The sequence below is a fragment of the Sphaeramia orbicularis genome, chromosome 24 (genome assembly GCF_902148855.1).
Source record: "Sphaeramia orbicularis chromosome 24, fSphaOr1.1, whole genome shotgun sequence".
NCBI lineage: Eukaryota > Metazoa > Chordata > Actinopteri > Kurtiformes > Apogonidae > Sphaeramia > Sphaeramia orbicularis.
In genome coordinates, this window is record NC_043979.1 from 23,509,483 (window position 1) to 23,533,878 (window position 24,396).

General features: G+C 38.6%; 1 protein-coding gene across 1 annotated transcript; it reads right to left on the reverse strand.

The window, feature by feature from the left end:
- Positions 1–963: 963 nt before the first annotated feature.
- Positions 964–23,914, reverse strand: sec63 (SEC63 homolog, protein translocation regulator). The gene is made up of 20 exons (XM_030128533.1): positions 23,791–23,914; positions 22,939–23,038; positions 21,426–21,540; positions 20,314–20,426; positions 20,112–20,173; positions 19,721–19,779; positions 18,895–18,945; positions 18,648–18,756; positions 18,456–18,550; positions 16,666–16,798; positions 16,253–16,345; positions 15,294–15,439; positions 15,028–15,175; positions 13,229–13,311; positions 12,995–13,063; positions 12,740–12,895; positions 12,470–12,646; positions 9,917–10,117; positions 7,500–7,604; positions 964–3,133 (listed from the first exon to the last, which is right to left on the reverse strand). The coding sequence occupies exons 1-20, from the start codon at positions 23,912–23,914 to the stop codon at positions 2,996–2,998; spliced, it is 2,277 nt and encodes a 758-aa protein (XP_029984393.1). The 3' UTR covers positions 964–2,995.
- Positions 23,915–24,396: the final 482 nt, after the last annotated feature.

Genomic DNA, 24,396 nt, shown 5'->3' on the forward strand with positions numbered 1-24,396 from the left:
TGCTGGAGCCCATCCCAGCTACTTCTAGGCGAAGGTGGGGTACACCCTGGACATGTCACCAGTTCTTCACAGGGCTGACATATACAAACAATCACTCACATTCACACCTATGAGCAATTTAGATTAAAACCAGTTAACCCAAATGAGTCGTGTCTGATGACGAGGAAAAACTGAAAAAAAAAAAAAAACAACTGCAATTTATCCAAATCATTTACATGCATTGATGGGATTAGTGGTGTAAAAGCTATTAAACATTTTAGATTAGTAAATGATTTCAATGACCTGCAGCTGCTTAGGTCTTTAAAGGTTAACCTTACATTTTAACAGCATAACCCTCCAAGTATAGTGTGAAAAATGACAAATAATGACCTTAAATAGACAGAAATAGTACAAACCAATCAGTTTGGTTTCTGTGAAGTTGCAGTATAAATATTTGGACACTGGTTGCATCACAGTCCACAGCAGAAACAAAAATCATCTCATTTAAAAGTTTTTTTTTTATTTGAAATGATTTTAAATACAAATAATATATTTTTCCATTTACAATGACAGTTCCTTTGTAAACAAAAGTGGCAGATCGATAGTCGTCGGGTACTTAGTCCAAACCCAGGAGGCCCGTCGGCCAGGAGCCTGGACGAGGGCTGTCGGGGGCGGGGGAGGGGTGTTGTATTTTACCTCACTGCAGTTTTTTTCCACACAGCGTAAAATCACTGATGCTACATTCTATTGCAGAGCGATAAATACTCAAAGTACAAGATTACCTGTTAGCATACACCTGCTTCGAACACAATTACAGGAAGGTATAGTGTGCACATGTAAGTCTGTGTGAGTATGTGGTGTGGAGAGAACTCACCCCGATGTTTCAACCTTTATTTCTCCCACACTAAGCGGACACACTATTATACACTGTAACCAAAACAACCATCATCCCAGTGTGGATACTGGTGGGAAGGATTAGTCTTTTTTTTGTTTTGTTTTAAACCGAACTGTCGAATCATCCACATACAGTGAGAGCCCACAGAGCCACAAAGGGAAGCTCTAATTTTTTTTTATCCCCCCCCCCCCCCACCACTTACAAATGTAAAACCAAGGTTAGAATAGAACAAAACAAGACAAAGACTTTATGAGTTACATTAGTTATAACTACATCTTAACTGAGACGAAAAAACTTAAATGAGAGGGGGTGGTTTAGCCAGAGCCGCTTTGTATTTCACAGACAGAACTATCTAAAAACAAAAACCCTCAAGGACATTTAACAGAAAAACTGAAAATCCCATCTGAAATGGCAGTTGTAGTTACAAAACCAGGCCTGTTTTGTTTGAAATGACTAAAAAGAATAGGTGCTAGACAGACTGTGCTTAGTCTTTCTCACTACATAGGTTTTTCCTGTGGGTTTTAGTTTGAGACACTATAGATCATGAGTGCTGTGCATGTCAGGATCGCTTTTCAGAATCCCTTTAACACAGGATCAGTCATATCACATGACTACTAACCCTCTTTCAGTGTACAGAAATTAAAGTCTCTCCTTGTGTACATATTATAGAGGCTTTTTTTAATGGCAAAATCAGTGATATGTATCCCAAAACAGAGGAGCTAGAATTAAATGAAACTAAACCGAAAACAAAGAAAAGAAATACTGTTAATTTTTTTACAAAGAAACTGTTTTTCTGCTCTCCCATAAACCACTGGTGCATAGCACCCAAGGACTTGAATGTTGTGGTTATTTAGTTGTATTCATAAGGCCTTTTTGGACAATAAGTATACACTGGAATGTGCTACAATTGTTTAAAAAAAAGAAGGATGAGAGAAAGGAAGAAAGGAAGTCACTTTTCTGAAAAGCCACGAGTATGTGTGTATATATATATGTATAGGTATCTCTGGTATCTGAACCCCAGAAAAGACTGAAAACTTTACAACTCTTGAGTAGTATTTGGAGTACTCATTAATTAAACTAATCTTAACACTGAAAGTTTGGTCCCCAATTATATTCGGGGTCAAAATCCATTTCAAAGATCCAGCTGCACTCAACAGAAAGTAGTTGGGTTCACAGTTTATTGTGAAGGGGCGAAACAGGCGTCATCGACAGCTCTGACTGGAGATCAGTATCTATCTGAAGATTCACCGCATCCTCATTCAGCTGACTGAGTACAAGCACATATGAGTGGCTGGTTGGTGTGACAGTAGAAAAAAAAAAAAAGAAAAAAGTAAAGAAAGAAAAGAATATTGACAAGACTCCACCGAGCCCCCATGTGCTGAAAGGAGCAAACGTCCCACTGGTCGACATAGATGTGATACCCGACAAACAGGGCTAAAGCTTGCACTTCTGCAGTTAAGTTTTACATAGAAAGTATCATTGGTGTGGAAAACATCGGTGCTGAGAGATTTTAAAATTAGGAGTGAGAAAAATGCCATGTGGAGGTCATGTGTTCTTGTTAATTTTTGCAAATGGATTTTGCCGTTGTTGTACATCCCCTCTGCCCTCCATAAAGAAGAAAAAGAGTCTGGATAATAGGTCCTCCAGTCCACAGTGTGTCAACCTTTCACACCTGTACAAACACATACAAGGTTACAAACACACACCATACGCTCATTGTAGTGCACACACACACGCACGTATCTTTCTCGTCACACACAGAGCCACTCACACGTGGATCCTGGGTAAGTATTCACAGAATTCTCCTCCGCTAGCGACGGAAAGGGAATGAAAAAGTCTCTGTAGAAAAGGGGAAATGGAGGGGTGGGTTCAGTTCATGGTACTGTAAAGGTAAAATGACGAAGGAAGAGGGTTCTCTGTGTAGAAACTATCCCCGGTGATTTTTTTTTTTTGTGTGTGTGTGTGTGTATGTGTGTGTGTGTCGGGCACACTTCTGCTGCTCCTTGTTTGCTGTTCTCAAGTGCTGTTGTGGGTTCAGGATGGTGGTGGGTGGCCGGTCCATGAGGGGCTGAGCGTGTGTGTGTTTGTGTGTGTAGGTGTGTTTGTGAGTGTACGCAGCATTCAGTCGTTGTCCTCGTCGTCGTCTTCGCTCTCCTCGATGCCGTCGCTGTCTTCCTGCTCCTCATCCTCCTCTTCTGTGTCGGGGATGTCCCACTGTGGGTGGTTGTCCAGCATGGCCTTAGCCTCGTGAACTTCCAACTGGGAAAACACAAAAAAACGAGATGCGTTTAAGTACAGTGGTACGCTGGGTTTCACCTTCCCGTTACTGCTTGTACACACCCCAAGAAACACCCACTTACACACTCCATCCTTTTACTCTTCCAACTCTCTTTTTATCAATAGGGTTTTTCTTTGTTTATTTATTAATCCTTTAAGAACTAAACCAACATTACTGAATGAAACAGATCATAGCTCCAGATAGAGGCGTTAAATCTTGCTACCACCTCCCACCAATAGATGGCAGATATGTGGGGCACATGTCCACCAATCCTAACACCATTTCAGGGCATGTTTCTATTGAAAGTGAAGAAGAAAATCCAGTTTGAAAGGTGTAGTCCTGAATTGGTTTAATAAGTAAGTAAGTAAAGTTGATTTAACTTTAGTTTGGAGAGATAAGGACAGATTTGACTATTCTTCTGCTTGGCTAAAAAGCCACTTAAACTTATTGTATTTTAGTTTCTACTAATATTTAAGTTCAATTATTTTAAGGATGATATGACAAAAAAAAAAAGAAAAAAAAAAAGAAAACATCCATGTAAATATGTTCAAAGTTCAATTTTACTAAAAGTTACACAATCCAATATGGCCGCCACCAAGTGATGTCACAACAAGCAAATTAGATGAGTAAATTTACTTCTATCATAAACTTTGGGTCATACCCAATATTTTTCTCATTTACAGTATTAATTTATCTCTAACCGCTTCCAAGATACAGCGTTTTGAAATCTTGATATCAAAATTGAATATTTTCTGACAAAGACTCAGGCGCCTGAAGGGTTAAAGTACATAAAGTTGGAATCATTTTGTTTTCAGACAGATTCCTCTTTTCATTCCTTTCTATACTGTTAAACGGATCGTTTTAAGTGGTAGTTGAATGTGACTTTAAATTTTCCTATGTCAGGTGAATATCATAAATCATGCATCATGAACCAAAATGGAGGAGAGGAAAAGTAACATCATTAGTTGTCTGCTTAATCTTTACATTACAAAGTTGTTTTGCTTGAAGAGTCTTTTTATTTTTGCAAGTCTTAAGTTATATTCTGAGTTATATTTTCCAACTGTATCTTGTATTTTTATTTTAAGAGGTACTGAACAGTCAGGTTTGATTTGTGTGTGTGTGTGGTTTTGATTGAACTAACACCTGCCTACGATGAACTCAGAGCAGAGGTCATATTGTACCTAAACGATCTATTTTTACAGCTTTAGAAAGTAGTTGTGGTAAAGAGAGCATAGAGCAGAAAAAAAACAGAATACGAACTAGGAGATTTGTGTGGTCAAGACATGCTAGCCTAACAGTGCAGGTGTTGAGACTTAGATCGCTTTGCAGTTAGACTATGTAGAAAGATAGTTATTTTATGGGTTTTTTGGGCTTAGATGCCTAACCAAGGTTGATTGACAGGCGTACACAGCACATGCTGAACTTAGATGAACTTTTGTTATAAGCTTTTCTCAGAAATAATGCTGAACAAATGACGTATAATGGATATGCTTTGCCCATGTGTTACTATTAACCAATTGTGAGTCTTGTATTAATGAGGTCACAAGGAAATGGGAGTCTCCAACAGTCACTAAAGACTGTAAAATGTAATGAAGGAGATGCCCTGGGGGGTTTTTTGTTTTGACAAGTGTGTGTTTTATAGAGATACTAGTGGTAAACTGCCTTCTCTGATAATTCACAAGTTTTGATTTTTGTAAACTTTTGCTGTTTTTAATAAACCAGATTTTGGTAAACTTTTTTTAAACTCAACCCTTCTTTTGGTGACTTTTTCTTCATTCTCCTGTTGTGTTCCCCCGACACCGACTTCAAGGGGTAAGTCCTTTTTAAAATGTAGTGCACCCCCCATTCCCAGCAGTTGGGGTTTTTACCCTGGCTCCTTAGATTCTATGGGGCTCCTGGGCAGATAAAGAGACACTGTTTTGTCCTTTGTATCACGTAGACGTTTCCTAATTTAGCGAAGGTACACTTTCGGTGGAACAAATATAAAAAATATTGGAACAACAGTCTCTTCCTGAGATCCTTGAGTCTACGTGTTTTTACAATACACACCAGTAATCACATGTGACCAGTTTGAGTCCCAGTTATACTTTATCTATCAGAATAAATCACATTATCATGATCATTTCATGAGAGGAGGTAAAAATATTTTATTCCAAGTTTATGGGCAACAGTGTATTATCCCAATTTTACTTCATTAAACTCAAATAAGTTTGACTGAACGGGAATAACTGGATTTCTTTTGTGTTTTGTGGTCTTAGTCTTAATTTGGCATAGTTTCCGGAAGGATTATATACATCCCATTATTAAAAAAAATGATAATAATATACAGCCTTTTCTGGTCGGTTAATATTTGTTTAAACTGACATGTTTATCAATGTAATTATGTCTTTTTAAAGAGAGAGTTATCTATGGGTTTGTAGCAAAAATGTTGCTAGCACAGGTCAGTCGGACAGTAATTTTATACTTCGACGTCTGGTCTCAGTCTGCATGAACTTGCAGAGTTCAGGTAACATGTTGTTTTTCTACTGAAGACATAATAGTGAAGAATTACAGTCTGTCAGCTGCAAATCTGGCATCTGAACTCCTACATGCAATGATTCTGATTTATACAGATGCTCTTTTAGTGTGAAAATGTTTTTGATCCAGCAAAATAGGCCGTCACAATCCAGGAAATGAATGGAAACACAAGTGAAAAAGTAATTGGAGCATACACTAATTAGGGGTGTAACGGTACAGAAAAATTTCAGTTTGGTATGTTTTCGGTACAGGGGTCTTCGGTTCAATACATTTTCGATATGTTTTTGGTACAGTGAAGGGGGGTGTGCTTCGTAACTACCTGTTAGACACAAGACATTTCTACAAAATATTGTTCAGTCATTTGTGCATTAACAGGCATCCCGTATGTTATGTATTTTTGTATTTTTGAATGTTCAGTGTTTGTTTATGGTAAACACTGTAATTTACTGACTGTTTTTGAACGCCTCACAGTATTCCTGAGGTGCAGCAGAGGCACGGTGAAGGAAAAAACAGGAGCAGGTTCACTATATTTTACCAGCGTGAGTTAAAAAATGATACTCTTTTTCCTATAAAGGAACCCGTGGACTCTTTTGTGCCATAAAGCTGCAACATACCAAAAACCGAAAATGAAACGACATGCTTCGAACGTCCGACCCAGCTTCTGTGCCTCTGTTATACTCTGTGGTCATGTTTTGTTTTGTTTTTGAAGAGGCACTGAGAATTCGCAGCTGCAGAATGTATACAGAGGAAACCCTGCACATGGGTTCTGCTTGTGTCCACACTACTTTCCCAGTGTTTGCGTTCTTCACCTAAGCTACATGTATTTGTTCGGTACACCTCCGTATTGGATTGAAGGCCCCGAACTGAAATGGTTCAGTACAAACGACTGTACTGTTACACCCCTAATACTAATACCCTTAATTTTGAGTCTTTTCTTTCAATCTTTTGAAAAAAATGTATTTAAAAAAAAAAAAAAGCAAAAATTAAGAGAAAAGTATATAAATGTAATAAAATGTGTGAAATTTTAGAAGAAGTGGGTGAATAGTATTTGAGAAATTGGTTGGACAAATTTTCTAAGTTGAAATGTTAAAAGAAATTCAAAAAATTGAAATTTCATGAAACTGTGCAGTGCACCTGTCCTAGTGGTAAAGAACATTCATCCATTCATTTTCTGAGCCCGCTTTATCCTCACTAGGGTCACGGGGGTTGCTTAGAGCCTATCCCAGCTACATAAGGGCGAAGGTGGGGTACACCCTGGACAAGTCGCTAGTTCATCGCAGGGCTGGTAAAGAACATATGTGGCAATTTAAATAGAATTGGTTGAATAATGTCGGAGAAACCAGCTGGATAAAAATCTCAGTCTGATGAACAGATGGAATTCCTGGTATATCTACACACCCCGCCATAAATACACACTTAAACCCTCACAACACACCTCTTGAATCCTGACTTTTACAAGGCAGTGGGCATCAGTTGTAAAGAATTATTTTTCCAGGTCAAATTTTTCTGAAAATCCACGTTGTTATCAAATGCACAACAGACCTGAAACTCTTAACATGGCAGTAATTAACTAAGGAAGGAGGGAAAAACTGTTTGGCTGCTATGTTAACATATCCCTTTATTCACAAATACTTTGGCAGCAATTAACACCATTGTTCAACAGGCTCTGGTACATTTTGGCTGTGGGATACCGTCCCAGCCGTTTTGGCAGGAATCGGACCCATTATATCAAGGACAGTTTACACAGATTTGGCAGAAGAAATGATGGAAGCAGGTGGTAAAAATGTGGGCGACATACATATATAAACACATACAGTGTAATCTTATTACCTTGAGTGGTTTGATCTGGTCCAGTCCCAGGTAGGAATCAGAACGGAGGATGACAGAATATTGGTAATTGCCTGTTTTGGAAGGAGCGGGAAACTTCAGCTCCACCTGGAACAGAGCAGACACGTATATGTGTTTAGTCATTTAAGAACTGAAGCTCCATTGTACCGTTCACATCAAAATGTAACTGCCACCGTGAAACAGGATGTGATGAAAAATTTAAAAAAAAACAAAAACTCCCTTTCCTGTTTTTCCCATCATGCCAAAATCTGAAGGTGTAAAAAAGTAACAATGTAATCATGGGAAGGAAATATGACATCCTAACAATGAGCTGATTACTGATGATGTGCGGTTACCTATCTGCAGGGGATAACAAACCGCCACATGATGATGGCGTCCAACCGTAAATATTAGACCAGCATTACCTCAGGCTGTGATTATTAGGTTGTACATTTTCATATGGCAAACACCTAATTATCGGCACAGTGAGCCTAATTATTATTCAGCGTATGAGCAGAGAATGAGCTGTGAACACAGTAGTAATTCACAGCCCTGCCTTGTTGATGAAAGCAGCCCTTCTGCCCTCCCCAAATAACACGTCTGTCAAACACACAGCGTATCAGCAGTCACACAACATAAACAACAGAATGGACTGTTCAAGTGCCAGACTAATTGATTGCTAGTCAGTGAACTGTTTTGCATGCGAGGGTCACCTCTTGTGATTACATTCCTTCAGAGTGGGGACAGCTGGCCATGCAGACGTACACAGGCCTCATTAAGCCTTTACCTCGCTGTCAACCCTCATTGTTGCAATACAACTCAAGGATCAGAGGTACAAATTGTGCAAAATAAAACACGTGCTCCTCAGAGGGATAATGACACCGGGTTGCCTAGCAACAGGATGTGTGACAGCCTATAGTGCACAGGAAACATGCACTGACACCTTTACTTCCCATCACCTTTTCAGTTTTCTCACAGATTAACCCACAATATATTTACAAGGTGTTTAATACACATAAGCACAAGCGTCTGTTTCAAAATGTACATGTCATTTATCAAACTCCGCAAATTTATTATTCATTTGTTATGGTAATAAAACTGCAATGTAACAATTTTGGAATTGGGTTGGGACCAGGAATTGAGAACCGGTTCCAAACCCACCCAACAGAATCCTGCCTCTAAGCTTATTAAATCTTTTTTTTGTTTGTTTTTTTGTTGACACAGCTTCCCAAACACCATTAGTGAATATAACTATTACATACATACACTGGTGCCATAAAGGCAGGTTTAGCAGATTTGATGAAACCCTGTGCAGACCTAATTTTTAAACCACCATGAAAATTGTTAAGGAATCAGTAAAGAATGTGTAAAGAATACGACCAATAAGGATAATTATGAACAGCACTGGTATCCATAACCAGACCAGTGTTGAACATTGTACTGGCCCCTCAGTGACCCCTGTGGACAGTGAATGCTGCACCTTTACCAGTATCACTAACCCCTCACCTCATCTGTGCTTCTCCTATCTGCCCTCACAGGATGCTTCCTCTTTATCCAAATAAAAATAAATTTTTTCCAGACATTTTGAAAACTGCTACCCCCCTCCCATTAATTTAAGGCCTATTTTTTATGTTAAACTGGCAATTAATTTTATACTTGCATGCCTACTTTTTTGGTTGAGACTGTACCTGTTGTGAGTAGTAGAAAAGTTCATTTTAATAAAAGTATGAATGAATGCATAATTTACAATACATTATGTTTTACTGACAGGAACATTTTCAAAACAAATGAAAATCAAAAAAGGGCACGGATATCCCACAAACAAGTTCCACGAGTATCATTCCAGTACGGACTGGTTAGCCAAATCATATCAAGTTTTCCTCATGTATTTTTTGGCTTACAAGATTATGTTCAATTCAACTATGACAGTAACTTTTTTCCATACTTTATTCAGACTTTCACACAAAAGTCCAGACTTTCAAGGTCTGGAGCACAGCGTTTCCAAATTCCATACTTTTTAAGACCTGCACAAGCACCCTGCCTCATGACTGCACTGACCCCAAAAAACCTGAAAACATGGAGGTCAGCACTGCCGTCCAAATTTGACCCGTTAACCCCAATTTAACCTTGAAATTGAAGGTCAAGATCGACGCCCAAACAACTCATTCAAGAGGTTCCAAAGTTGCACCCAAACACTAAACATGAATGAGATGAGACGGTTTGAGGAGTAATCGCACTGACGAACACACAGACAACACCCCAACAGCTGATGGCTGACGGGTAAAAACAATTTACCTCCATACCTGGATTCACTTTCAAATGCCTGTTTAATTTACAGATGGACAGTTTTTCCTTTTTTGACATTTTATAGATAAGTCATTGATGAACAGCACATTAAGAACCCACACACACAAACTGACCTCTTCTGTGTCTTTTAACGTGCAGACGTGGTAGGGCATGGAGACGAGGGTCTGGTCTCTACGGTCAGCGATGTAGAGCCACCACCACTCCTGCTTCTCCTCTGGGAAGTACAGGCTGTAAACAGGGTGGGTCACCTTCGACTTGGTCTCCAGCAGAGCCCGCTCTCGCCGCTGGATGCTTTGTTGCAACGCCTCCCACTCCTGCAGAAACATGTAGATCAGAAGATTAGGTTAGGTATACCTGTACTTTCTTTCATCTGCTGATTCATTAGATAAAAAATAGGACCAATTGCCCTGTAGTTCACCGCATGTTCTATCAAAAATCAATATTAACTTGAATTTGCGAGGTTGTCAGATTCTGCTGCTAGGTTATGCCCCTTTTCCACTGCATTGTACCAGCTCGGCTTGACTCGACTCCACATGGTTTGGTACAGTGCTGTCGCTTTTCCACTGCAATTGGTATTAATGTTGTGACGTCATTTTTAGGCAACATAAGTCTCACTCTGTATAGTAAACACTAACAACAATGGATGATATCGAGGTGCTGCTGTACTTGTTGCTCGGTCTGTAGCTTTTTGTTACAGAAAGGGTAAATTGAGAGAGCCAGAAACGGATACAAATGGCGAGATGAAACATGACTGAAAAGCAAAGGAGAGTTATGAAAGCCATACAGAAGTATGAAGCTGAAGACCAGTGAATAAGAGCTGCCAAGAGATGAGTCTGATGGTAAGCTAATGTCTTATATACAATACATGTAGAACTGAACGGCGCGGACTATGTGGACCAAGCCGTGAGTAAAATGATAGAGAAAAGCGTGTTTTGTCAATATAGCCTACTTTATGTTGTATATGTAAAGCACATATAGGCATGGTGTTTGCATTAGATGTTCACGCCTTGTTGCACGTGTGATGACACTCCCTCTGACCAATCAGTGGCCAGCAGTGAAATTTCAGTGCTGACTCAGCCCTGATAGAACCGCGCCGGAGGTGGTATGAAAAAAAAAAGTACAGTTACCAGGTACAACCACCAGCTAAAAAGCATTAAAACCATGTAGAGTCGAGTTGAGTCGTGCTGGAAAGGAGCAGTGGAAAAGGAGCATTATGCATATTTCCACTACGTGGAACCGGCTTGACTCGGCTTGGCTCGGCTCGACTCAGGTACCAGGTCCTATTCCTGGAGACCGTTTCCATTACAGGATACTACCGTCTTTACAGTACTTGGATGTCATAGTGATGCAGTGCGTTACTTCCATGTCGTCTGCTCAGAGAGTTGCCGATAAACTTACTCGTTGCGTGTTGTCTTGTCAAGCTCACGCTGAATTTTTACGTCTGAACCTCCTCGACAAACCATGGTCTAGTTGTGCGGTCTCTCATTATGTGGATTAACCTACCACTATATTACTGTAACCTTCCGCATCTGTTTTCCGTAAAACGGCAGATCACAGAAACAACTCTGACCAATCAGTGCTCTGCAGTGTTTACACGTCACGTTTCAGTATCTGGTCCCCAGTCCCGGAACCTTGGCGGAGGTGATACCAAAAAACTAGTACCGGGTACCAGAGTCCAGGTCCTTTTTCATAATGGACACGCAAAAAAGCTGAGTCGAGTCGAGTCAAGCCAGTTCCACATAGTGGAAACGCGGCATTAGAGTCCTGTGGTCTTGATGTAGGAGATCAAACTCCCAATAGAAGTGGGTGGTACTTTCACTGGAGGAAAACTCAAATAATTAAATGAAAGTCCATATATGACTTCCTATCAGTGCTCAATAATAACTATATTAATATCACCATTTCCATGTTATAAGCCATTAGAATATGCCCTGTTTTAAGTAAAGGGAAATTTTTTTAAATTAAAAAATTGATCAAAAATGCAAAAATCAACATTTCTCAACACTGTACATATTCAATTCAATACTCAATATTCAATTTAATATTCATCAACAAAGCAAAAATCAAAATTTCTCAAAACTGTAAGCAAACTTTGTAGACATTGTTCCAAGAAAGCTACATATTCTTTTAAAAATGAATCTGACCAGTAGTTTCAGAGAAGAAGATTGTTGAATTATAGACACTGGTGACCTTGAGGTCCACCCTTCAAGGCCACTCAAGGTCACAGGCCATGGATCCAAATGAAAGTCCATATATGACTTCCTATCAGTGCTCAATAATAACTTTATTAATATCTCTAAGTATTTCCATGTTATAAGTCATTAACATATGACCCACTACAAGTAAAGGGAAATTTTTAACATTTAAAAAAAATCATAAAAAATGCAGAAATCAACATATCTCAAAACTGTGAACAAATGTTACAGACATTGTCCTAAGGAAGCTACACACAAAATTTTAAATTAATCTGACCAGTAGTTTCATCAGAGAAGATATTTGAAAGAACTGCTAATGAAGACACTATCGGACACTGCACCTTCGCATTAGCTCATGTCTTATCAGCCGATGAACTAAAAGTATAAGGTGTATAATGATGTTAATGTCGACCAGCATTTTTTGTGTCTGAGATGCGGAACAGATTTGACTTTTCGTTCTGCGTTTCTGACCTCCTCATCGTCACCGCCCATCTCGTCCACCTCCGTGTCGCTTTGTTTATCGCTGTCCTCGTCTCTCTCGCTGGGTGAGTCCTTATTGGCCTCGCCCTCGTCCGACTCGCTGCCTTTATCTGACGCCTCATCCTCTTCCTCCTTGGCGGCTACTGCAGACGCCGCTGGTACGACTTCCTGTGGTATTTTTAATGGATAATAAAGGAGTTAGAGTTTAACAAATCATTTGGATGGCAGCTCTCTTTAACTGCGTTGTGATTGGACACTCACATTTCCTGCCACATTCCCATTGGCCTGTTTGGTTTTAGCAGGTGCAGGAGTGGCCTTCTTCTTGGTTAATTTTTTCTTCTTGGACTTGGCTGTCTTCTTAGCCCCTTTGTTCTTATTCTGCCATACTTTGGTTTTGGTTTTACTCGAGTCTGCTTGCTTTAAACACACATGAACAAAGTCAAACAACCACTACAAGACATCTTCAAAAGTGGCTATGAAACATTTAAATCCATATAAAATGTGCATTATCCTTACTGCTTCCTCTGTATTGGCAGCCTCTTCTCCTGGACATGGTGTGGACTCTTGCTCTTTTTCAAACACCTCCTACACATAGAGAACAGTTAATGTGTTTCATTCAACCAACTATAGACAACGTCTCCAGTGCACTCTAGTGGTCATCTATGGAAATGCACATACACAGCAGCAACATGATAAATCCATTTCAATCATTCCAGTTGCTTTCATGCTTCATTGCTTTTCATTCCTTACCGCCATTCGTTTTCTTGTTAAGGTGACAGTGACTGTGACAATAGATCCCGCTGTGATGTTATTGCTGTCTTCATCGTCAAGAACTGCAAAAACACAAGATGAGATAAAAGTTTCACTGTCAGTTCTATACACGTTCAAGCGCATTTGTGGGGTGTTTGTTTTGTTTTTTTTTTACTTTGTCTGTTTTTTATTTCGAATATCAACACTTAAAACCAACCATTTTTTTCTGAGGATGGTTTGTTAATGTAAATATTTTCAAGGAAATGTACTTTTTTTGCACTAAACAAAGAGAAAAATGTGTAGTTGTCATTATCTATTGGTGATTATGATAGTATCTGACTTGACACCATATTGGCCTGTATGTGACCACTAAAGTTAAATGATTTCAACACCATCTATTGTTAATAGATGGTGTAATTTAGTGTAATTTTTGCACTTCACAAATTCATCCCAGTGGCCGGATTGGACCAACTGGTGGGCCAGTTTTGACCCATGGGCCGTATGTTTGACACCTGTCCTGTAGATGTGAGTTGATGTTGCAAATAAATCAAGGTGACAACTTTAACCGATCCAGTTGGTTTTCTTGACTGTTAGGGCTGGGCTATAAAACAATAACGATATGTCACGATATAACTTTTCCTCAACAGAAATATGGGACATACTCCATACAATTTCGATAGAATTCATTTGTCCATGTTTTGACAGAAGAATAAATAATCATAATTAAGTAGCTCTGCACTGAACCAATCACGCTAGAGCCATGTCAAGTTGGGTTGACGCACACAACATAGGTTTAAGAACAGCCACAGCACAAACGTTAATGTTTGGGCTACAGTGGCTGTTCCCTCAGAAGAAAATGTGACCGAGAACTCAGGCGACTGGGTTTCTCAAAAGTAGGATGCAGACTGTTTTGTTCAGGGCCTTCAATACAATATGGCGGTGTACCAAACAAATACATGTAGCCTATGTGAAGAACGCAAACTCACCTTTCCTTAAGTTTCACTTTCGGTTTTACGCCAGTTACGGCAGTTAAGGAATGCACCCCCACCTATATACTCCTGGTATTGTTTGGTGAAGATAGTCTGTTTTGTTTATGTTCTTTTTTAAAAACTGAAAGCTTTTTTCCGCCGGTCAGACTTTAAGTTTAGCTTTAAAAATATGTACCTGTTTTATTTATCTGGAACAGTTGTATAATGTTCTTCAGCACATCTGTCATGTTCAACCTCTGACAGAAAATAAATCATATTTAAATCAAAAATAACCTAATGTCTTCACAACTGACTTGTGAGTAACGGAAAATTTAAGCTTGACAAAAATAGTGATTTGATTTATATCATGATACATATCGATATCTTCTGACATGACAAAAATTAGCGTGATATGATTTTTTCCCCATATCACCCAGCCCTATTGATCGTCTATCATGGTATGTGCTTTAATGATGACTACAATAGCTTGAAATGTGTGATGTATAATTTCAAACTGGAAATGTAAACTGTGGGTGTCTATTTTTTCACCAGGAAGAAAAAAAAGTGGCAAAATGTTGTGTTTCAGTCACAGCGCTACAGTCATCAGTCAGCTGAGTGTCACACCAGGTTCACGGAGCGAAAAGAATGTGGCGGTACTCAGCCCAGAACTTCTCAGAATGAGGTCAGAGTGATCGAATTTTATGGAAAAATGCTCATTAATGCCAGGTGTGAACAGAACCAAAGATTAGGACAATCCTTCCGCTGACTACATAACAGATGGACATCACAGGCCAAACAAAGAGTATGCACATTGTGTATTTCAGGACTGACCCTGCAGTTTGGTATCCATGGTGATGGAAGGGAAGCTGCCAAGCACAGCCATGACCTCATCATACTTCTCCTCTCCCAAAAAGCGTAGCATGCTGCGTCTGTCTGAGTCCTTGAGGCTCACCAGGTCCTGGAGGCTCCGGACCTTATACTACAAAGAAAAGAGGAGAGAACAAGTCAACAGCTGACCTTGCTAAAAAAAAAAAAAAAAAGCGACATATTTTTCCCTCCATATGGTCGACTCTCAATCGGACGACATGTGCAGGTACCTTCTTTGAGATACAGTAGCGCAGATGCTCCTCCTCAAAGTGGGGCAGCTGCAACAGTGGGGACTTTGACTCCTGCAAGCCCTGCACTATCATCTGGGTCAGTTTCATACAGTTCTCTATGGTTACCAGTCGAGGGGCATGGAAACCTAGATGGAAGGACACCATGAAATACAGCCTCATAACAAAAGATGAAACAAGTGAAAAAGTAAGCAGAGTAACTTTCAATATTTTCAAAAATTTCTAAAGAAAAAAAAAAAAAAGCAAAAATTAGGAGAAAGGCACATGTAAAGACGATGTGTGTGAAATTTGAAAAGAATCAGGTGAATAGTGTCTGAGAAACATAAAAAATCTCAGACATAAAAATATCAAACTATCTATAGAGTTTATTTAAATTTAAGTAGTCAAAAGAAATTCAAGATTTAAAAGGACAATCAAATATATGGAAATAAATCAACCAAAAAAGAAAACAAATATCACACAATGTATAAAAATTTCATTGTGGCTCTTTAATAATACTTAATGTCCGAAAAAGAGTAGGAAGAAGCCAAGCTTAAACCGCAAAAGAATACAGTCCATAAAGAATGGGTCAGTCATAAAATTACCAAAAAAAAAAAAAAAAAGAGAACAAATGATAAAGACCATCATTAACTATTACTGTTGTACTCGCGTTCATTGTTACTATATCTCTGGAAAATAAGGTTTTTATACATCTTTTTAAATTTTATGATGTTTTCACAGTTCACAGTTGATATTTAGATTCCATCCATCCATCCATAGATATAAAAAGTATGACTGGCTGTAACTGTGACCCCCCAAAAAAATGCATTTGCCTTTCATAAATGATAAAAAAAAAAGTAGAACTAATGATGGAGACGTTTCTGAATTTTACTGACCGACTACCATCCCCTTTTACTTGTTAGCTTACATGTTTAATTGCAAAGTGGTATGTATGCTCATACCTCCTCTGCTGTTGGCCATCATGGTAAGCTGACAGCCCACATTGATCATCTCCTGGAGCAGCGCCGGGCTCTTCCTCACCACAAACCTTTGATCTGAAATAAATAAATAAAACATGTTCTGAATAATATATTACTGACCTTTCTCTTTTTATTCATCATTTTTACAAAGCGTTGTTAGATAGAGGTTTATTGTCGGTCATTTCAAAGCTTCAGTGCAAACCTTTCCATCTTCTCCATGTTTATTGTTGTACATTTTATTTTTTGATAGGCCACAACTTGGATTTAACATCAATTACACGCCATGAGAGACATTTTAAACACAAAAACAACAAACAATTTCATTTTTTGACTAACTAAAAGGGATGTACCAACATATAGCAGAAAAACCTGATGAGATGATGTTTGAGTCCTACCTTCTTCTAACTCCTCTGATACGTCCATTCGTGCCAAGTGAGCGAGCACTAAAACCCTGGCCTTCAAACTGTAGGGATAACAGAACGGAGGCTCCTTCTTCTTTACGTTGATATTTCCTAACTCACGGATCAACTGCAAGAAAAGCACAAAATGTTGCTTGTGGTTTGTGATATACTCTTCATATATTCTTAACCCTTTATCGGGCAAGTGACTATTTTTGGTAATTTCCGAATACAATACAAGACAGTGACATCAACAGTTCTGGTGAGGACAGTGAGTCAACAATCTCAGGTTCAATGTGGTCTACAGGGTCTGCAAAATCCACCTCTGCATGAACAGTGAGTGTACCTGCTTTGTTAGGTACCATTCAGTAATGGTACTAATGTAAGGAATGATGTTCAAAGGGAGAATGTGGATGTGGACAGGGGTCTGGATCAGCACTTATGTTGGTCTAATGTTCTAACAGTGATGTTCTAATCTTCTACAACACATGTTCCTTTCACCTTACAGGGTGGGGAAGCAAAATTTACAATATTTTGAGGCAGGGATTGAAAGACAGTGTGTGACCAATTAGTTTGTTGAAAGCCATGAGAATTTATTTGCCACAAGAAAATGTACATAATAGAAAATGTTTTTATTCTATGTGTCCTCCTTCTTTCTCAATAACTGCCTTCACACGCTTCCTGAAACTTGCGCAAGTGCTCCTCAAATATTCGGGTGACAACTTCTCCCATTCTTCTTTAATAGTATCTTCCAGACTTTCTCGTAATAGTTTTGCTCATAGTCATTCTCTTCTTTCCATTATAAACAGTCTTTATAGACACTCCAACTATTTTTGAAATCTCCTTTGGTGTGACGAGTGCATTCAACAAATCACACACTCTTTGACGTTTGCTTTCCTGATTACTCATATGGGCAAAAGTTTGTGAAAAGGTATGGATAATAGTGTTAGGTATGACTATGACATCAATATATGTTTGGTTTCAAAACAATTGATGTAGTGCCTGCTGAGAAAAAACAACTAAATGTCCATTGTAAATTTTGCTTTCCCACCCTGTACATGTGCTTTTCTTATATTTTTTTGTATTTACTTCTTGGATTTTTTTTTTGCCACTTAAAGGTAAGGAACCAAATATGGTAACTTCAGTGACCTTGATTTTCTACATTACAAAACATTTTGAAAAATTTCACAAAAGTAATAAAGTCTTGTTATGTCCTCCAATAGCACACTAAGGTTGAAATTTTTAATCTCAGAAAGAATATTTCTATAAGTGACCTATAAATGGTTAAGAAAGCGTCCATTTCTACAAGAACAGATTTGGCTTTAAACAAATATGTTAAAGCTGCGTATGACTTTCATCACCCATTTTTCACCAAATCTGTAAAACCAGAGTCATAGTCTAAGTATCACAAATCCGTGTGTGTTTCCTTGATTACATACCTGAATCTCTTCCCTCACAGTGAACAGTTTCAAAGTGTACTCCACCATAAACACTCCATTTGTTTACAAACAGAGCCGGTAGGTCACTCTGGCATTTTCGGAAATTTGTCGCGACTTCCACTGTGGGAAGTAGAGCTCCACGCAGCCACAGTAACAGCACAAACAAACATGTCGACCAAGTGAAAGCAAATGGATTGTTTATGGTGGAGTACACTTCGAAATTGTTTACCGTGAGGGAAGAGATTGAGGTGCGTAATCATGGAAAGACTCATGGATTCGTGATACTTAGGTTACGATTCTGGTTTTTCAGATTTGAAAAACACAGCAGCAGGTTGTCCTGATTATTACCTGTGGCACTTCAATGTTGTCTGTGGGTCTTATGGTGGCTTCTTTATTGCTCCGTGGGTCAAACTCAAATGCTGCTGTCAACACCATCGCTAACCCTGAAAAAACAAAACAAAACACTGAGTTAGGATTAAATACTTGATTCCAAGGGTGTTATTTGGTCACTGCAGATAGTTTTAAGGATGGAAAACTCACGCTTCATGTTCATATTAGGCGTCTTATACATAAAATGCATAAAAAGCTGAGTAGTGTTGATAAGTATCTGGTCTCCACTGTAGCGGATGGAGCGATACCACCATGTACCCTACAACACAAAAGGGGAAACCAAACAAGACGGAAAAAATCGGAGGAAAAAAGAAAGAAAATTCTGTTGTTAGAAAAGACAAATTTTTGACACATTCCACCATACAAAACATGTTTTCAGTTCATGATGTGGACTTACCACGACGACAGGAAGGATGACCATGAAGGCTAATCCGTATACCAACAGGACCTACAGAGAAAAACCATCAGACCAAAGCCAATTAGGTGTAGCCTCTCACAGAGCTACAATATGTATGGATAAAATTAGCTCTCACTGGATCTATTATAGTCAAATATTCAGTTTTAAATGAAACTACTAAGGGTGTATATTGGCATCTGGCAGTACAATACAAATCACAACACTAGAATCACAATATGATATATCACGATACTGTCGGAGAGGTGATTTTTTTTTATTCACTTTGTTTCTTTTTTTTCTTTTTTTAGATTTCCTGGAAAAATTGAACTACACCAGAAACATGCACAAATACTAAACACATTTTTATTTCACAAGAACAGAATCTAATGCTATATAACAAAACTTTCCTCTGTAAAAAGTTAAATTATAATTTATAGACATTACAGTTTAAGATCCTGCTCAAATGTTCATATTCTGTTAGTTGTGTAACGAATCCACAGTGTACAGTCCCTGAACAATCCAACATCAGAGCATTATTTTTGTGCAATCCCAACAAAGGAACTAACGTCTGCCTCTTTCAGACAATAAAAAGGGCTTTTAGGATGCTTAAAATAACCATTATGTAATAAAACAGTGTTAAATAATAATAAAATACAAACAAAAAGGAAAAACAAAAAAATAAACTGAATCCTTGCAATGTCTGCAATTGAATAAATACCAAAAAATATCAATATAGTACTTTTTAATACGACAACACAACATATCGCTGAACCAATATTTTCTTACACCCCTAGAAAATACATGAATATAATCAAATCAAACAAACCAGCATTGAGTTCTTTTGGTCGACAATCCAGGCAGGCAGGGCAATACCAAAGCTGGTTGCTAAAAAGAGAGAAATACAAGGCAATGAACCAAAAAGGTCAAATCCCCTACTTACACTTTGCACTATTAAAGCCCCTTGTAACAGCACTAGGGCTGTGATTCCAACTTTCAATTTTAGATGTGTGACCACAGTTTGACACTGTATGTCTTTTGGTAAGATGCATTATTGTGTGGGTGTTGGGAGAGCAGCTCTCACTGACAAGAATGCGCCAACATTTTTCCGTTTATTTTCTTGTCCGACATGTTCAGCAACACAAGCGGTCGACTTAAAAGATCTGTCATCTTCTAAAAATGCAAATGCATACTGTGGAGATAAGGGCAGATTCACTCACCCCCTGGACCATCTGGGTTACCGTATGTCTCCCAGTTCTGTCGTGACACTTCATTGGTCAGACTACAGGGAAAAGAAACAACACAAGAATATACCCCGATTAGCCAAATGCATTATTAATGGATTAGGGTTATTGAACATTACTGTGAATGTAGATCGATTTGCTGTCTGGACTGAAATGTCAAAATCTGAATGGCACTCACGCAGCATAGGCTTTGGCAATTCTCATAAATGTAGCCTCATCACCTCCTTTGTCTGGATGAAATTTGAGTGACAATACACGGTATTGCTTCCTGATTTCTGCCACGGATGCACCCTGAGTGGGAAAAAAAAAAGGTACAGAAACTCAAACTTAAATAACTATTATGAAGTAAGCAAAGTACAGTAGTGAAAACTAAATAAGATGTGCATCATTTTATGGATTTTCATACATGCCAACTTCTAAACATAAACTTCATATATTGTACATCTCTATCAGTTTTGATCTTGTCTTGGAATTCTGATGATTTATATCAGTGGTTCCCAACCTTTTTTGGCTCGTGACCCCATTTTAACATCACAAATTTCTTTTAAAAGAGAAGACTTTTTTTTTTTTGTTGCTAAAATTAATTTGCTTTTGACCATGTACTAGTTTGCTACACTATGTTGCAAATAAAAGTGAATTTTAGACGACATTTAGGTTATATAATGTATATTATTATGGACGGAGGCAGAAAGGCCAGGTGTAGATTACTGCACAAAGTGAGAATTTTATTTTCCTTGGTCAGGATATGTACAGTCAGTCCAGCTTGTATTTACAAGGCTGACAATTAATACTGAACAAACAATAACTTAAACTATGAATTATGAAAGAGCTGCAGCATCTGAAACTGACCACAATGAACATTTGAAAGATAAACAGTACCACAGTGCTTCAGTTTCAGACTCAAAGTTTGTCATGTCTTTTATGTATTGGGATTGTTTCTCTCAACTCACCATATATTTTTCTTTAGTAAGTTTTTTTTTTTTTAAATCAATTACTAGAAATATCAGGCAACCCCATTTGAATTCCCGGCAACCCCACGTGGGGTCCCGACCCCAAGGTTGAAAAACACTGATTTATACCATGTGTTTTTGTTTTTTTTTTTTAAAGGATGATTATTAACATATATGTAAAGAACATCATAAGCCAGGATTCTAACATCTACAATACAAGGTTCTACATGTTTTAGTCTTTTTACCTGGTGTGAATAAAAATTACAACAAATAAAATACAAATAAACAAGACGAAATAATAAAATATGAACTACAATAAGACTAAATTCTATGTGTTTACCGGATCCAAGTTGAGGACTTCATAAGGATTATACTCCTGGTATTCTCTGTCCAGCTTGGACACTTTGTAGGCTAGCAGCAGGAACACAGCCCACCCGAATAACAAGGCTGCTTTCCTAAAAATATCAACACACAAACAAAGAGAAATGTTACACATAAACACTGGTGTTGTCTGGAGTTTACATTCAGTCCATCTTTTTTAATGATACACTACAGCTTATGTCTTAACTGTCTTTCAAAAGAACCAATCTCAGAATGCAAAGTAGCTGTCAACATAACCCAAAACATTAAACATGTAAATTAAAGCCCAGTCCACGGCTTGGCATATTCTACTGCATATGAACAGAAGGGCAAACAGGTTCTGACATTGTTGTTGTTTGGTATTTATGCATGGAAGTTGAACTTGTTTCCATGACAATGGCAAAACCCTACGGCCTGCTCTGCAGCATCTGTTGCCATGACAACCGCTCACTAGCCTGAGTTGTCTGAGTTGCTCAACCAGAAAAATAAATGATGGATTCCTATAATAAACACCATCGTTATGACACAGCTGCAAAGAGGAAACAGATACTGAGGTTTGAGAGACATGCTGAACCCCATCTGATTCATCCCAGTACACACACAGTCAGAGGAAGACACACCATCCAAATGAAGGATTTATGCATTCTGAGAAAATGGAGGGGTGGTGCCTTCATGGAGATGCACAACAATGTGAAGAGAATTACAAAGTGAAAGCTTGATGCAGGAAAAAAAAAACAGCGAAGGTATCAAAGGAGGAACAAAGATGAAATGTTTGGACAGAAACACTGTGACCAGAGAAGCAAACAAGAAAGAGAAGCTGAGTAGACTGAGAGACTGAACAGCGCTGAAACATCCATTTTTCCATTACCCACAAAGCCAGAGGGAATAAACAACACTGACGAAAACATGGTGATGTTAAGAAAACTGTTTAACAGTTACACTCCGTGTTTATACCAATAGTACACACCACAGGAGGTTTATACATGAAAAGGATGTCTGTCTAAAATGAACCAAAAGAATCTCAACCTCAGTCGACACTTTGCCCAGCTGTAACTATGAGGAAGATTTCCCACTACCCTTCAGTGACTAAATGAGGACAAAGCTTTCTCAAATTAAATAGCTCAAAAAAGTCGTACCCAAATAAAAGTTAATGTGACATTTGGCACCAAAGAGCTCAAACATGTTATACTAGCAGGTACGCCATATCCAATCAAATGTCACAATCTTTATATTTACATAATCCAAATGAGGCTGTACTGGCCTCGGTATAATACCTAAAACATTGTATGAAAACAAAACATGATGAATAATTAAGGTGACATCAGCAACATTAATGAGAAGAACATGATCAACACAATTACTTGGAAAGAAAAGATCAGATATCCCACAACCACCTGCAAGCTGTTGTATGTCAACTCCCAAGTTTAATTTGGACAGATGAGTGGAATTCTTAACACAGAAGTCATGATTCATAACCAACAAATACGACTCACTTTAGTGTTGGGATGATGCTCTGCTGTGACTTCATCAGCCTCAGCCGGTACCACAGACATCTGCCATGGACCCGCCGTAGGCTCTTCAGACGCAGTTGCTCTGGGAGAAGGACACAGAGAATTTGTTACATGATGTCTTCAGTCAGTCATGCAATATCTGAGGAAATGTCACCATAATAAGCCAGAATAGGCCACATCAGGCAAAAAAGTCAGGATGTTGCATCAGTATATGGCCAGATTTAGTAAATATAGCTGGGATACTTGAAGCCTTTAAATAATATATTTCACATCCTCCACTCCAGCCATTCAGCTTTTCTCAGACCAGTAGGTAAGTCAAGTTTGCAGCCATATGTTACATCACCAGTTCAAATAAGCTTTAGTGTTGACAAACAGATAGTTATAGGAAGATAAGGATAAGGCAGTAACAGCACAAAGGAAACTTTCAGTACCAACGAATGCCTTGGTTTTAGGACTAGCCAACACTTAGCTTATGTTTATTCACTGTAGAGGGTATTTCTGACAGGGTATGTGCCGTCAGATTCCTAAACAGCGAATGAATGGTTAGTATGTAAAGATAAGTGAACACACAGACTTGTACACAAGGCTCTGGACAGTGGAAGAACCGTAAACATCACCTCCATATTACTAACGTTTACTGGTTTAACACGTTAAGTTAATGTCACGATACGCTACAGTGGGTTATACTGGCTCCACATCTTGGAGCAGGCTTTTCAGATTAACAGACCACCAACTGTTTACCGTTTGCAAACCAAGATGCTCGGTGAACAGTTCACATTACAGTAGCTGTGGTTAGTTAGCTAACTTAGCTCTGAGCCAGACATCGGGCCTTACCAGCATTCTGATCCCGGGGCCAGAGGTAATATGTGGCAGGGATCACAATAAGTCCGACGAAGGACGTTAGGAAATAGAAAAACGTATTGCCGCTGTCATCATACTGGAACTGTTGTCCGGCCATTTCGTAGCGGCGCTTGGGTCGCCCTTCTTCTCCACCGCTACGCTTCCCCCTTCAAGCCCAATGTGTGCGACTTGACAGACAGTTAGCTAGCCAGCTAGCATCTAGCCAAGACAGCTTGGATCATCGGTGTACGTGGTGTACGCCTGCGCAATGTGACCTTTCTTCTTCTTTGGTGTGTCATTTAATGCGTTTGGTTGCCTTTACTGACATCTATTGGTTAAAAATGACGCCAGGACACAATGGTGAGTGTTGAAGATAATGATCGTTTTATCTATGTAAGATTGTTTTTTTTTATTTTTTATTTTTTATTCCATGTGTTTCGGGGGTACATTAAAGAAATATTAGAGGTATTATATAATTTTCAAAAAAATTTAATGACAAATAAAACACTTTTAAGCAAAAACTTAATTTATGCCATTCCCAAAACTGTGACTGTATTTTCTAACAGCCTGTCACAAAACATTTTGCAAAAAAAATGACTC